The sequence below is a fragment of the Natator depressus genome, chromosome 3 (genome assembly GCF_965152275.1).
Source record: "Natator depressus isolate rNatDep1 chromosome 3, rNatDep2.hap1, whole genome shotgun sequence".
Lineage (NCBI taxonomy): Eukaryota > Metazoa > Chordata > Testudines > Cheloniidae > Natator > Natator depressus.
Window position 1 is genome coordinate 120540466 of NC_134236.1, and position 13239 is coordinate 120553704.

General features: G+C 42.8%; 1 protein-coding gene across 1 annotated transcript in view; it reads right to left on the minus strand.

The window, feature by feature from the left end:
* Positions 1–5179: 5179 nt before the first annotated feature.
* Positions 5180–13239, minus strand: part of TAGAP (T cell activation RhoGTPase activating protein) — an 89313-nt gene continuing 81253 nt past the window's right edge. Inside the window, exons 7-12 of the mRNA XM_074946999.1 lie at positions 12795–12964; positions 11453–11614; positions 10849–10958; positions 9885–10080; positions 9020–9137; positions 5180–7702 (exon numbers count right to left, since the gene is read on the minus strand). Of these exons, the coding sequence (XP_074803100.1) occupies positions 6408–7702; positions 9020–9137; positions 9885–10080; positions 10849–10958; positions 11453–11614; positions 12795–12964 (2051 nt within the window). The 3' untranslated portion in view covers positions 5180–6407. The remainder of the gene's footprint in view (positions 7703–9019; positions 9138–9884; positions 10081–10848; positions 10959–11452; positions 11615–12794; positions 12965–13239) is intronic.

Genomic DNA, 13239 nt, shown 5'->3' on the forward strand with positions numbered 1-13239 from the left:
ATCAATGGCTCCATGTCTAGTTGGCAGCCGGTATCAAGTGGAGTGCCCTAAGGGTCCGTCCTGAGGCCGGTTTTGTTCAATATCTTCATTAATGATTTGGAGGATGGCGTGGATTGCACCCTCTGCAAGTTTGCAGATGACACTAAACTGGGAGGAGTGGTAGATACGCTGGAGGGTAGGGATAGGATGCAGAGGGACCTAGAGAAATTGGAGGATTGGGCCAAAAGAAATCTGATGAGGTTCAACAAGGACAAGTGCAGAGTCCTGCACTTAGGACGGAAGAATCCAATGCACCGCTACAGACTAGGGACCGAATGGCTTGGCAGCAGTTCTGCAGAAAAGGACCTAGGGGTTACAGTGGACGAGAAGTTGGATATGAGTCAACAGTGTGCTGTTGTTGCCAAGAAGGCCAATGGCATTTTGGGATGTATAAGTAGGAGCATTGCCAGCAGATCGAGGGACGTGATTGTTCCCCTCTGTTTGACATTGGTGAGGCCTCATCTGGAGTACTGTGTCCAGTTTTGGGCCCCACACTACAAGAAGGATGTGGAAAAATTGGAAAGAGTCCAGCAGAGGGCAACAAAAATGATTAGGGGACTGGAACACATGACTTATGAGGAGAGGCTGAGGGAACTGGGGATGTTTAGTCTTCAGAAGAGAAGAGTGAGGGGGATTTGATAGCTGCTTTCAACTACCTGAAAGGGGGTTCCAAAGAGGATGGATCTAGACTGTTCTCAGTGGTAGCAGATGACAGAACAAGGAGTAATGGTCTCAAGTTGCAGTGGGGGAGATTTAGGTTGGATATTAGGAAAAACTTTTTCACTAGGAGGGTGGTGAAACACTGGAATGCGTTACCTAGGGAGGTGGTGGAATCTCCTTCCCTAGAAGTTTTTAAGGTCAGGCTTGACAAAGCCCTGGCTGGGATGATTTAGTTGGAGATCGGTCCTGCTTTGAGCAGGGGGTTGGACTAGATGACCTCCTGAGGTCCCTTCCAACCCTGGTATTCTATGATTCTATGATTCTATCTTTGGTTCCCCAAGGTGGAAAGGAATTATTCTTCTTTGTCCTTGTGTGTTCTGGTAGGCCCTCAGAATGCAGCTCTGTGACTCAGAACTAGGCTATTGGAGGCCAGTATGTAAATATCTTCATGTTTAACCTTTCTTATAGGTCCTGCTACTCCACTCAGGTGCCTAGTTTCTGTCTAGACTTTTGTATTGGGCTCATTACTGAGGTAAGTGAGTGCCTTTGCGGCATAGTACTCAACAGGACAAGAGTTTCCTTCCCTGAGTCAAGAGCTCTGCTCAGGTTCAGTGGAAGGCTGCCTGAAATTGTGATCTGCAGCCCATGGGGGTGGCATGAGCATGTACTGGTGTGCAATCAAACAGTGGAAGCACAGCTGTGATATAGAGGTCAGGCAGCAAAAACCAGAACTGATTGGAGACAGAACAGAAACTCCCTGTCTGTCTAAAAATAACACAGACTGGGGTTTTCCTTTGGGGTTTGAAATCTTTTTTGTTTTATGTTGTACTTCTTTATATTGGCATTGGAGGTATTTGATGCCTTAGCTTAGGAGAGAACTCTGTGCAGTAAGCATGCTGTATGGAACTGTTTTGTGTATGTAAACAGGTGCCCTTAGTAATTTTAGCTTTGCCTTTTTCAAATTTCAGACGTACACATGAGTCTAAGCTGGAACCCTGGGTAAGTATAGTTTTGCACTTTTGGTAAATTTGTGTCTGGACCTAAAGGAAAACTTAGTTTCTCAGACTCCTTTTTAATCAACATTTTATGGAGCCCTCAATCTCACTTAAAAAAAAAATCTTGAGAAATCACGTGGCTTCATTTTAGTTTGCAGCTGGATGGAATGCATATTAGCCTATGAAGTACTCTGATCCCATCACAGAGGGTATGTCTACACTGCAATTAAAAACCCACAGCTTATGCATGCCAGCTGGCCTGGGTTTGTGCTAAGGGGGCTGTTTAATTGCTATGTAGACATTTGAGTTTGGGCTGCAGCCCAGGCTCTAGCACCCTCTGAGATGGGAGGATCCCAAAGCTCAGGTTGGAGCCTGAGCACCAACATTGACACCACAATTAAACAGCCTCTTAGCCCAAGCCCCTGTGAGCCCAAGTCAGCTGGCATGGGCTAGCTGTGGGTTTTTAGCTGCAGTGTAGACCTACCCAGATAGAGTCCTTGTTAAGCCGGCAAGATGTTAATGTCTCCTATACTAGTCTGTTTAAAACTCTAGTGATCTTTGTCAGTGCAGGATGTAGAGTTCTTTTGTAATGTATATTATATCATGTAAAGTAAAAAACTTGCAAGCCCTACTTCTCGGAATTAATTACTGAATAGTGACAAAATCCAAGAGAATCAATCTTCAAAGCAAGGTAAATGTATCAAAGTAAGAAACTTATTTGTCAGTGTTGTCAGGGTCAGAGGGGACCAGGCATGAATAAAACTTGAGTAGTAGTTCTTGGGTAGTAGTAATGCCGTCCGACGTCACTAGTGTGGTGTTCTGGTCTGTCTACGGTGACCAGCCAGCAAGTGTGAAAAATTGGGACAGGATGGGGGGTAATAGGAGCCTATATAAGAAAAAGACCCAAAGATCAGTACTGTCCCTATAAAATCGGGACATCTGCTCACCCTAGCTCTGTCCAATGTTGATAACAGTCGGCTGCATGTGTGTGTTCCCTCTGAGTGCTGCCCTGGCTCTGTGCAGATAGCTGGCACAGCAGACCCTGAGAGAAACCTCAAAGACCACAGACTCTGATAAACCTGGCTGGGTGCCTTCATACCTTATTGCCAAACGAAACACAGTCTCTAGCTCCCCAGATCAGATTTCTACAGTTCTGCTAGTACATATATGCTCCCTGACAATGGACTGGCTCATTTGGTGGTGGGATTTACCACTGCCCCCTAGGCCAGACAAAGACAACCCCTCAGGGGTGCATTCTTATACACAGATAGATACAAACAAGTTATACCTCACGCCTGACATATTGAGATACAATCCCTCTACGTAGTAAAGTGCCACCTATCACCTTGTACATGTTGCTTCAATCAAAACAACCCCATCCATCATATTAACCTTTTGCCTCTGTCTTTAGGATGGGTCAGCATGTTCCTTGCTATCTGTGTAGAATGTGCTAATATCGGAGTGTTCTGGTACTATCTTGGCATATGTTTATACCTCTAGTGTCCAGTACCTTTTAGGTATGTGTGTTTTTCCAACATCAGCCCTCTCCTTGCCAGACTCTGAGCAGGGCCTGCCTCTTGCTCACAGCTTAATTTTGCTTTATGTTAACAAAGTCTTGACCGTTACTTTAGTTCAGGCCTTAGGCCTCATACCGGGCCTCTGATACAAGGGTTTGTTTCAGGGCCTCATCTTCCTACATAAGGAACTACTGAATGTAAGGGTATTAGAATCTCACCCTTTTATCATTTACACCTGCTTTGAGGAGTGTTAGACAACACAGGAGTTGAAAGCCGGTGATGTGTCTTCACTAGTGCTCCCACTGTTGCTTCTACTGGGAGAGGTGCACAGGCAGTAACCATGAGGGGAAATGTTAGGAAAAGGAGGCAAATGTAGACAAGCCAAAAATGAAGTTGTGATTTCAAAGGGGGAGGGGGGTGTCCATCAGAATTAAGAGCTTTATCTGGAATCCTTGTGAAGCAAAGTGAAAGACTTTCTAGGGGGACCTCGTGGCACTGTGACAGTGGAAGGAATTAAATGCACTTGTTTGCTGCTAAGCGTTTGTTGTACACATAAAAAATCTGACATATCCATGACAGTAATAATGTATCATTGTTAATCAATTATTCACATACAGCATTACATCTTTCAAACAAACAAACAAACAAACCCCAAACCCCCCCTCCAAGGAATTCAGTGTCTGTTTGGTTCTTCCATTTCCCAGAAGTAGGTGTGTTCCCCAGACAACAGAGGGGAGCTAGAATGGGAGAGAGCTGCTACTCCATGACCCTGACTGGACAGATAGCAAGCAGTGGTGTACTAGATGACGCTGGCAATCAGTATTCCCTCTAATTTTTTACATCGGTGTGTGGAATGAATTCTGTAATGTGCACCAATATGGAGGTGATGTGTGACATATCACCTTCATATTGGTGCACATAACAAAATTCATGTGGTGGATGTGGGACTGAGGGGTTCTGAGTGCAGGAGGGGGCTCAGGGTAGGGGCAGAGGGTTGGGTGCAAAGGGTGAGGGCTCTGTCTAGGGGTGAAGGTTCTGGGGTGGGGTCAGGGATGAGGGGTTTGGAGTGTGGGAGGGGCTCAGGGCTGTGGCAGAGTTTCAGGGAGTGGGGGGGATGAGGGCTCTGGCTGGGGGTGTGGGCTCTCGGGTGGTGCTGGGGATGAAGGGTTTGGGGTGTGGGAGGAGGCTTAGGACTGGGGCAGAGGGTTGGGTGCAGGGGGTGAGCGCTCTGGTTAGGGGTGAAGGCTTTGGGGTGGGATGGGGATGAGGGTTTCGGGGTGCAGGAGGGGGCTCAGGGCTGGTGCAGAGGGTTGGGGTGCAGGCTCTGGGGCCAGGGATGAGGGGTTTGGGGTGCAGGCTTCCCTGGGCTCCAGTGGGGAGAGAGGATTCTCCCAAGCCCTCTCTCGCTGCAGCAGCTTGGGGCCGAGGGAGAGGTGCTTCCCCCCAGCTGCGGCAGCTCTGTCGGGGCTGGGTTGGGCTGAGGGAGGGGCTCCTCTCTCTGGCAGCTCTGGTGGGCCCGGGCTGGGGGAGGAGCTCCTCTTCCCCAGCTGCGGTAAGTCCAGGGCAGGTCTGCGCTGGGTCCGGTCGGGAGGGGCGCCTCTCCTTGCTGTGGCAGGTCCGGGCATCTCTCCTCGCTGCAGCCCTGAGCCCCTGCGTAGGGCTTAATAGGCAGCTGCAAGGCCGCATGGCCATGCAGCTTAGAGGGAACTTAACTGACAATGCCTTGCCTCAGAGAAGAGAAAAACACTTGATAATTATCTGTTGTGTTCATTCCCGCTGGGGCACCTGGCATTAGCCACTGTTAGTAGACAGGATACTGGGCTGGATGGACCTTTGGTCTGACCCAGTATGGCCATTCTTATGTTCTTATGTAGATAGTGTGTGAATGTTTGAAAAAGAGAGAGGCCATGAATAAAATACCATAACAATTAGACATGCAGAAAAAAGTGCTTTATTGTAGTGAAATTACACTGGAGGAAAAACCAAAAAGTCTCCTCAGTCCTGGTTCAAGGCATTGAACCATAAACTGGAGATAAGTGCTATTAAAATGTGAGTTACTACATGTGAAAACACATTACATGTCCAGTCATTTTTATTGTTATAAGGTTAAAAGACACTGTCAAGTATTTTTTATAACTAAAATGTTCCTCATTGTAGGTTTTAAAGAGCTGTTGGAAGCTTGAGTGTGAAATGTTTACTTGCAGGATTTTTCTTGTTCATGTACTCTGTAACATGGGGATAACAATACTTCCTTTCTCCCACCTCTGTGTGCCCTGTCTATTTAGACTATAAACTCTTCAGGGCAGGGACTGTCTCTTACAATGTATATGTACATACCTAATAACAGAGGTCCCTGATTTTGATTGGAGGTCATGACTGACTACATAATACTGCCGATTAGTTGTTGTAAGGTTGCTCTTCTAACCACCAAGGAGGGAGAGGGATTGTTTAGGAGGGCAACAATGAGTATAACTAGGAGTGATGAGATAAAAATCAAGAGAAAGGAAATTTAGCTTGAATAGTAGGAGCAACTTAATAAGAGTGAGGTTTATTAGAGTGTGAAGTAGTATCCCAAGGTAAGTGGTGGAAACATTGCTTGAGTCATTTAAAACCAGGCAGAGCTCTAGAAAAGTATGTTGTGAGGAGCAATCCTGCATTAGGAGCGGGTGGGACTGGACTAGATGATGGAACAGTTCTTTTCCATCTTTAATGTCTCAGATTCTGGGACTGAGGGATTGCTGACCCATTTTTTTAAATTAAAAAATAATCAGCAATGCATTGTGTTAGAGGGGAAAAACCATATAGCAAATTACACAAAGCCTTCATACATATATAGAAGAAAAGGCAGGTGGGATAAGTTTTGGCCCTCCCAGCCTTGAAAGTGACCTCTGAAGGATAGAAACACAACACTCTATCACACAGGTCTCACATTTCTACTCTTTTCTTTCAATGTAATATATTATGTGCAGTATATACACTTTTTTACATTATAATGCACCACACACCCCCAATGCTGGAAAAACATGATACATTAGGCTGACACCCAGTTTCAGAAAAGCTTTATGCAAAAGAAGTGTTCACGTCAAGCTAGCTTAATCTTGGTCCTTTTAAAGTAAAATGTTGTGGATAATCTTTTGCAAGACATCTATTTATACCATGTTTACTTTGTACATTGTATTGAGAATGAACAGTCTATTTAAACATAGGATTCCTTAGCATATTTGATTTGGTCAACCTCAAAGACTGGCTGACTGCACCGTCGAATCAGATACTCTTGTTTGTTCTTTTGATAGGACTCAGACATAGTCCTGAGACGATAAACTCGAGGGGTTACAGGTAAACTTGCACGGGAATTCATTCCAACGTCAATGGTTTCAGTTTGTATCTGAAAATCATTTACCACAAAAAGTCTGTCAGAGGGTAGATCCTTCTGATATGTATCTATTGTAACCCCTCTATTGCTGAGACATGCATGAGGAGGCAAAGAGTCTTGATTTGACACAGTTGCTCTCATATTCTGAACTGTTAAGGTACTGTATGAAGGGACCTTAGCAGCCAGGCAGTTTTTAGTAGCCTCTTCATACGATGGTGGTTTGCCAGGATTTTTCTGGTCCACTTGTCTAAACACCTCATCAGCTGACCTGAAACGAGACCTTGGTTGATATACCACAGATAATGGTTTGCCATTGTTGGTACAGTGTTCCTGGACTATTCTGCATGAAAACTGATTTTCTTTCTTTGAGTCCTTCTTGAAGCTGTTTCTTTGAAAGCCTATGGCTTTTCCAGGCTCCCAACTTTGGGTTTTTGTTAGCACTTTCTTGCGGGTTGCCAAACAAAATGACATGGAGTGCTTTTTGATCTCTCTGATGGGTGTATCACTTTCATCTGCAGTCTTGGTGGAAAAGGACTGGGGTCTGTTTAAGAAGTTTATCTTGGGACTGGAAGGAGAAACTAATGGTGAGCTGGTAAAGACAGAGCAGTCAGAACTAGATAAGGAGCTATCCAAAGAACAGTTGGAGGATGTTTTGGGTAATGAGCCACTTGATAATTCTGATGGCAAGTTGGTTTTCACACTTAGGTTTAGTGGCTTTTTAGTCCTATAGTGACCTCCAGGAAAAAATTCCCCTGGCAGGTGCTTTTCCAGTTCTTGACCTTGCAACCTCAGCTGTTCCTGCTGGATGGTGAAATTATCCTCACTTTTGGTTAGCTTCTGGCTCCTTATCTTGCCTTCAAGGTAGTCCTTCAAGGACATATCTGGCTCAGAGAATCTCCTATCCAGTGTGCTTATGGAGTTTTTAAAAACGGTTAGTGAAGAGGCAGACGGGAGGAGGTCCTGTGGTTTTTGGCATTGTGGCTCTCTGGTGCTCAGGCTACTGGTTTTCCCTTTGGCCTTCTGGAGCTGCTTGATTTGAGAAATGCTGGAGTTGTATTCAGCCTCGGGATCAGTGCTATCGTAAGCAGAGTCATTTTGCTGAGTGGGAGATAACAGTTCTGTGGGAAAGGAAGAAATTGTCAGTACATTACATGCCAAGCAAAAACTACTTGAAAACAACAATTATTGATGTGCTGATCTCCATTTATTCATAGTTCTGGTGCCAGATCCTCAGCTGATGTAAACTGACTTCAGTGGAAGTACAGCAACTTATACCAGTTGAGAATCTGACCTATGTAGTTTAGTGTAACACCTCAAGAGTTCTTATCTGACAAATTCACTACATTCAGGTATATACCCAACTAACTGTAGCATAATATTTTTAGGAGGGCTAAAGGGGGAGAAAGGAAGGTAAACAATTTTACGAATGGGGATAGAAGAAAACAAGTAGAAAAGAAAAAACAGCTATGAGCAACCACTATATTCTATAGCTTTCCAATCTGGCACATTTGTTTCAATTTTCATAATTCTTTTTAGGAACAATCTTCTTAATCCATTTATATCAAAAAGGATAGTGGGTCACCTTAAAATCAGTGAGGTTGAACTGCAGTTTTAACTTAGCTTAGGGTAGGGGCTGGCGCAAGTCAGATGCTCTGACTGCCTTTGTAAAGGGACAGCATATACTGTCCCAACACGGGGCCAGCAAGAGGTTGGGACAAGGTTATGGAACCATCCCCTCCTTGAAGGTTTCTAGAGCTGCCAGTAATGAGACCTAAGGTCCTTACACTCAGGGAGCACACAGATCTGGGGTTGTGCTTGGCACCTGTCAAAGGATTCATAGTGGGAAAGGGTCCTTATTCCCTCTTACATACCTGCCCAGGGGCAGGAACAATCTGGCCCATAATGTACAACATTCAGCCCTTGGATGTGACTTCACTGGCAGCTACACATATACAGACGGTGACATTTGGACCTCAGGAAGTTCCACTAAGAGGACATTTAATGATCATTGTGGACTCAACACAGTGAGGTGCTGAGTGCCCTCAATTCCTACTGACTTCAATGGGAGCTGAGGGCACTCAGCAGCTTGCAGCATAGAGTCCTATGAGAGGCTATGAATACGATGATTTTATAAACTGTATGAACAGCTGATGTTTGGCATTGGGAATGAATCTAGCCTTGTGGGATATTGTCATTTTAAGTGACTTCTTTAGCATGTAGAACACGCTCCAATAAAATAACATTGGCAGTTTGTGTCTGGCACTCAGAAAACCTCTGTACTTTCAGTAAAATTTTAATACATTTTAACATAAACGTGCTTCAATAACTTGATAGACCAGATACCATGCATAAATATATACACGGATGTTATTTATCTGGATCTGGAGTGGATCCAATACACCCAATATGTAAAGTACATCCACACATCATAGTACCTGTGGAGCTGTCTGTGTGTTCCAGTGAATCATCAGCTGAGGGACTGAAGAGCAAAGATATATCCTCCCCAAATATTTCAAAGTAGTTATCAATGAGGAATTCCACTAATGTCTTAACCTGTGAAAATAAAATAATTATTTTTGTGTGTGTTAAACTAAGCATTTGAACTGGCAGTTTCATAACTGGCACTGGTTTTTTTTTTTGCAGTTTAAGATCTATGTTAACTAATTTATTTTAACTGAAGGGATACGAATAACATGTATAGTATATAATAATCTTTCATAATACTGTACAGTACTTTTGCATATAATACTACAGCAGCTGGGTAGCTGCTACAATATTAGATTAAGCCACTCCTTTATAAAGAGCTCCACATATCAGACAGCAAGTTATCTTTGAACAGAACCATGCTGAACAATGAAGGGCTTGCAGGAATGGATGGATCCTGTGAAAATGTTAGCCTCATGTTACATAATGGGCCACTGTGGAACAGGGGTCCTGTGGACCTGCTCAGATTTATCCAAGAATACTTAACTCTCACTTGAAGATTACAACTCAAATAGTGTATGTGTGTGTATATATCTATATATATATACACACACACTGTATATTTTATTGATATATACGTGTTCAGTACATTTGTATTCAGGAGCTGGAAATATGAGTAGTGTGTACTCTAGGCTAACTTATTGTTTGTACAATGTAGATGATGAGGCAAGGAGACTTGATGACCTGTTTCTGAATGGACCAGTGAGGGGTTGACCCAGAGATGGTTGGTAGTGGTGCCTCACTTAGCTTCTGAAGATAAATAGTAATGGTAAGAGTCTGTTTAGGGGAGCAGCAGAGGGAGGAAGCCAAACTAACCTTGTCATTCAGCTGTTTCTGGACTTCAAGTGGTAAGGTTTCATCATGCTTTGGAGTCAGCAGGTTTGGCCCAATGCAGATAGCAAGATTGCTGGAATCCATCCGGTTGACCTCAGAGGTTTTGCTGAGATGGTGAAGCACAAAGACCAAATGCTTGAGCAAGAGGAGATTTGGTCTTGGTAATTTGTCTGCAACCCTAAGAAACATGAAAAAATGCAAAATTAAGTAGGTGACAATGACCTCGTCTTTATGGGAACAAGTTTCAGTTTAGCTCACGTACACAACACTTCCTCCAAAAAGAGGAAAACGATTATTTTAACTGTTTTACTAAACTACCATTCAAAAATCCCCAGCAGCAGCTGATTGTGTGGCTAACCATAACGTCTTGATTGGCAAGCAAGCGTTAGAATACTGCATGTTTTTAAATAAATTAACAAACAATGTTAATAAATGATATGTAATCTAGAAATATCACTGGAGAGGTTCAATAATATGATCGTTAACTCTTCTAAAGTCATGTTATGTAGCTTTACAGTTATTTCATATAAGTCAGCTGTTAGTTATAATTTATATTTTTCTGTTTTTTCCCCCCACAAGAATGAAAAATTATCTTTTGTTTTCCCAGGACCAGGGTTCAAACCAATGGAAGCTTTTCCATTGACTTTAATGGGGTTTGGATGAGGCCCCAGATGACTGTCCACTGTTGATGTATGACATTAATCACCAAAACATTGCAAGCCTGTTTGTTCATTATTCTGGAGACCTTATATTTTTTAAATCAATCTCATATACGTTTAGGATAGTATTGTTACTAGAGAAATGCTGTTCTGCACCGTTTTCACTCCAAAATTAACCACTGGAGGAGTTGTACTAACTTTCTACAAATGACATGAGTGGAAATGTTTCCAGGAAGGTCACTGGATCTGGATTGCTCCATTTCAATGGGACTGATTGCAAAACTTACTCTTTCAATCCTCCAATTCTGTCATGATTGCTCTGCTTCTCCATTGCTGTCATCCACTCATCATAAAGTTCAGATGACAGTAGCTTATGTGGGATATTTCGGAGGAAATCCTGCAGTGAAGAGACCTTTTGTTTAGCATTTGGATAATACCATTTACGATGGAATGAACATAAAGACATTTCGTGCCTTTTGATTATTACCAAGACTTTGACTCAGCACAGTGCTCATCAATTTTAGCTATATGGTATATGAGGTACATATATATACACACACACACAACCATTCATGTATGTTGTATGAATATATACAAAACAGCATGAAGTGCTTTACAAAGAAAGATAAAATATAGTTATCCCCACTTTACAGAAGGGAAAACTGAGGCCATGAAGTGACTTGTCCAAGGTCACATAGGAACTGGAAGTCAGTGGCAGAAAAATAAAATAAGAAATTAAAAGGGTTATCAATTTTTTCCTGAAGCTTAAAAAGTTTAGTCTAGTTTCACTCTGGTTTTAATTTTGGTTCCAGGTTAGGATCTGTTCTAGTTACTAGTTTGCCCATTCCTGTTAGAAATCTACTCTCACAGCTAGGGGTCAGGTGCATTTACCTTAAAGACCACTGCTAACAGATGCACGGGTTTGCCTTCCAAGTCAACCTTTCCTCCTGAGTTCAGTTCTTCCTTCAACTCCTTGCGTGCTTTTTCATTGGCAGCTTTTCTGAATATTCCTTCAGTGAAAGGTCCTTTAAAATACAGTGTAGTAAGGATATCCTATAGGAAACACACATACAGAAATGGAAGAATGGTAAGGAAGGCCATATAGAGCATAACTGTGTTATTAAAGATATGAGCATATTTAACTGGGAGCTGCACTGTTCTTAAAGTGGGATACCATCTAGTGTTGGTTTGCAATAAGTTACACTTTAAGGGCTTGACTTTTCTCTCACTTTAACTTTACATCAACTTCAGTGGAATTACTCCTGATTGCCAGAAGGAGATGAATTGGGCACTCATGTTTTTATCCCCGCCCCCATACTGAATGCCTAGTGAAGCTCATTTTGGAAAAAAAATATCCATTGCTTGAATGTGGGCAAAGTCCAGTTCTAAGCTTACTGTACACTTATTGACAAGTGGCCTCAATACGTGTTTCCTTTGCTTTAGTGAGGCGGCATTTGTGTCAGTCAGAAGGTGTTTGCTCAAAAGCTGAGTGCTTTTTTCAGGGAAAGATGTAATTCATAATGTCCTTATGCTTCTGAAATATTTGAAAGGTGAAGTGACTTTCTCAAGATCACACATGCCAATGACATGATCAAGAAGGTAACTCACTTTTCCTGACTCGCAGATCAGTGCCCTCATCAGTGGACCACACTTCTAACACAAGCTACAGGGGCTGAACCCAACCCCACACATCTGAATACCCTCAAACTTTGGATTTGCATCTGAACTCTGCGACTAACCCTTTCTCTATAGTTAGCCAACCCAAGCCTCTTCATCACCCTGAACTTCACAGCTGTTCAGCTGCTGCTTTTCTACTGACTTTTGATGGTCTAATCCATGCATTTTTTTTATAGTCCCTTCGTCTGCAATCCTCACGTGTGTAATTCTCATTGAAGAAAATGGGAGTTGAGGGATTGGGTTTTTCTAGAACAGAGGAAATCCCCACCTTGCTTAGTAGCACTATTATTTGCGCATGAATATTAATACCAAGCTCTTATACAGAGATTTTTATTGGTAGGTTTCAAAACACTTTACAAATGAGGTATCATTAGTCTCATTTAAAAGATGGGGAAACTGAGGCAGAGAGCTGATGTGACATGCCTAAGGTCATCAGCAGACCCAGAAGCAGAACTGAGGTCTCTTGAATACTAGTCTAGTGCCCTACCCACTAGGACATACTGCCACTCATTAGACATAAGAAATACCAAATGACTACTACTAGCTGTTTGCTTACCTGAATGGGTTTGGGGAGTGTGTCATCTTCACCACAGACAATTGACAGAGGCTGATCAAACAGAGAAGTCTTCAGATCAGATTCTAAATGTCCCGAGGACTCTGATACGTTAGAGTTCCATCGCAGCGCGAAGGGCCATGATATCACCTTCTTTCTTTTCTTATTACCATCTATTACAAGCAAGAGCAAAACAAAAATGAAAGGAAAGTCAGTGTGAGAAAGCTACTGTGGATATGATCTGGTATGCTCTGTGACAGAGGAAATAATATCCACCATAAACATTAAAACAAGGATGTCAAGCTAAACAGAGCAAAGCTAAACTGAAAGACAGCTAAGATGTTACTAAGGAAACAAGTCCTTAAACTGTAACACTCTGACCAGCCCTATAAAGATAGCAACTTTCTTGTTTCTATGTTGTACTCGCTGTTTCCTCTTAGCATTAGAC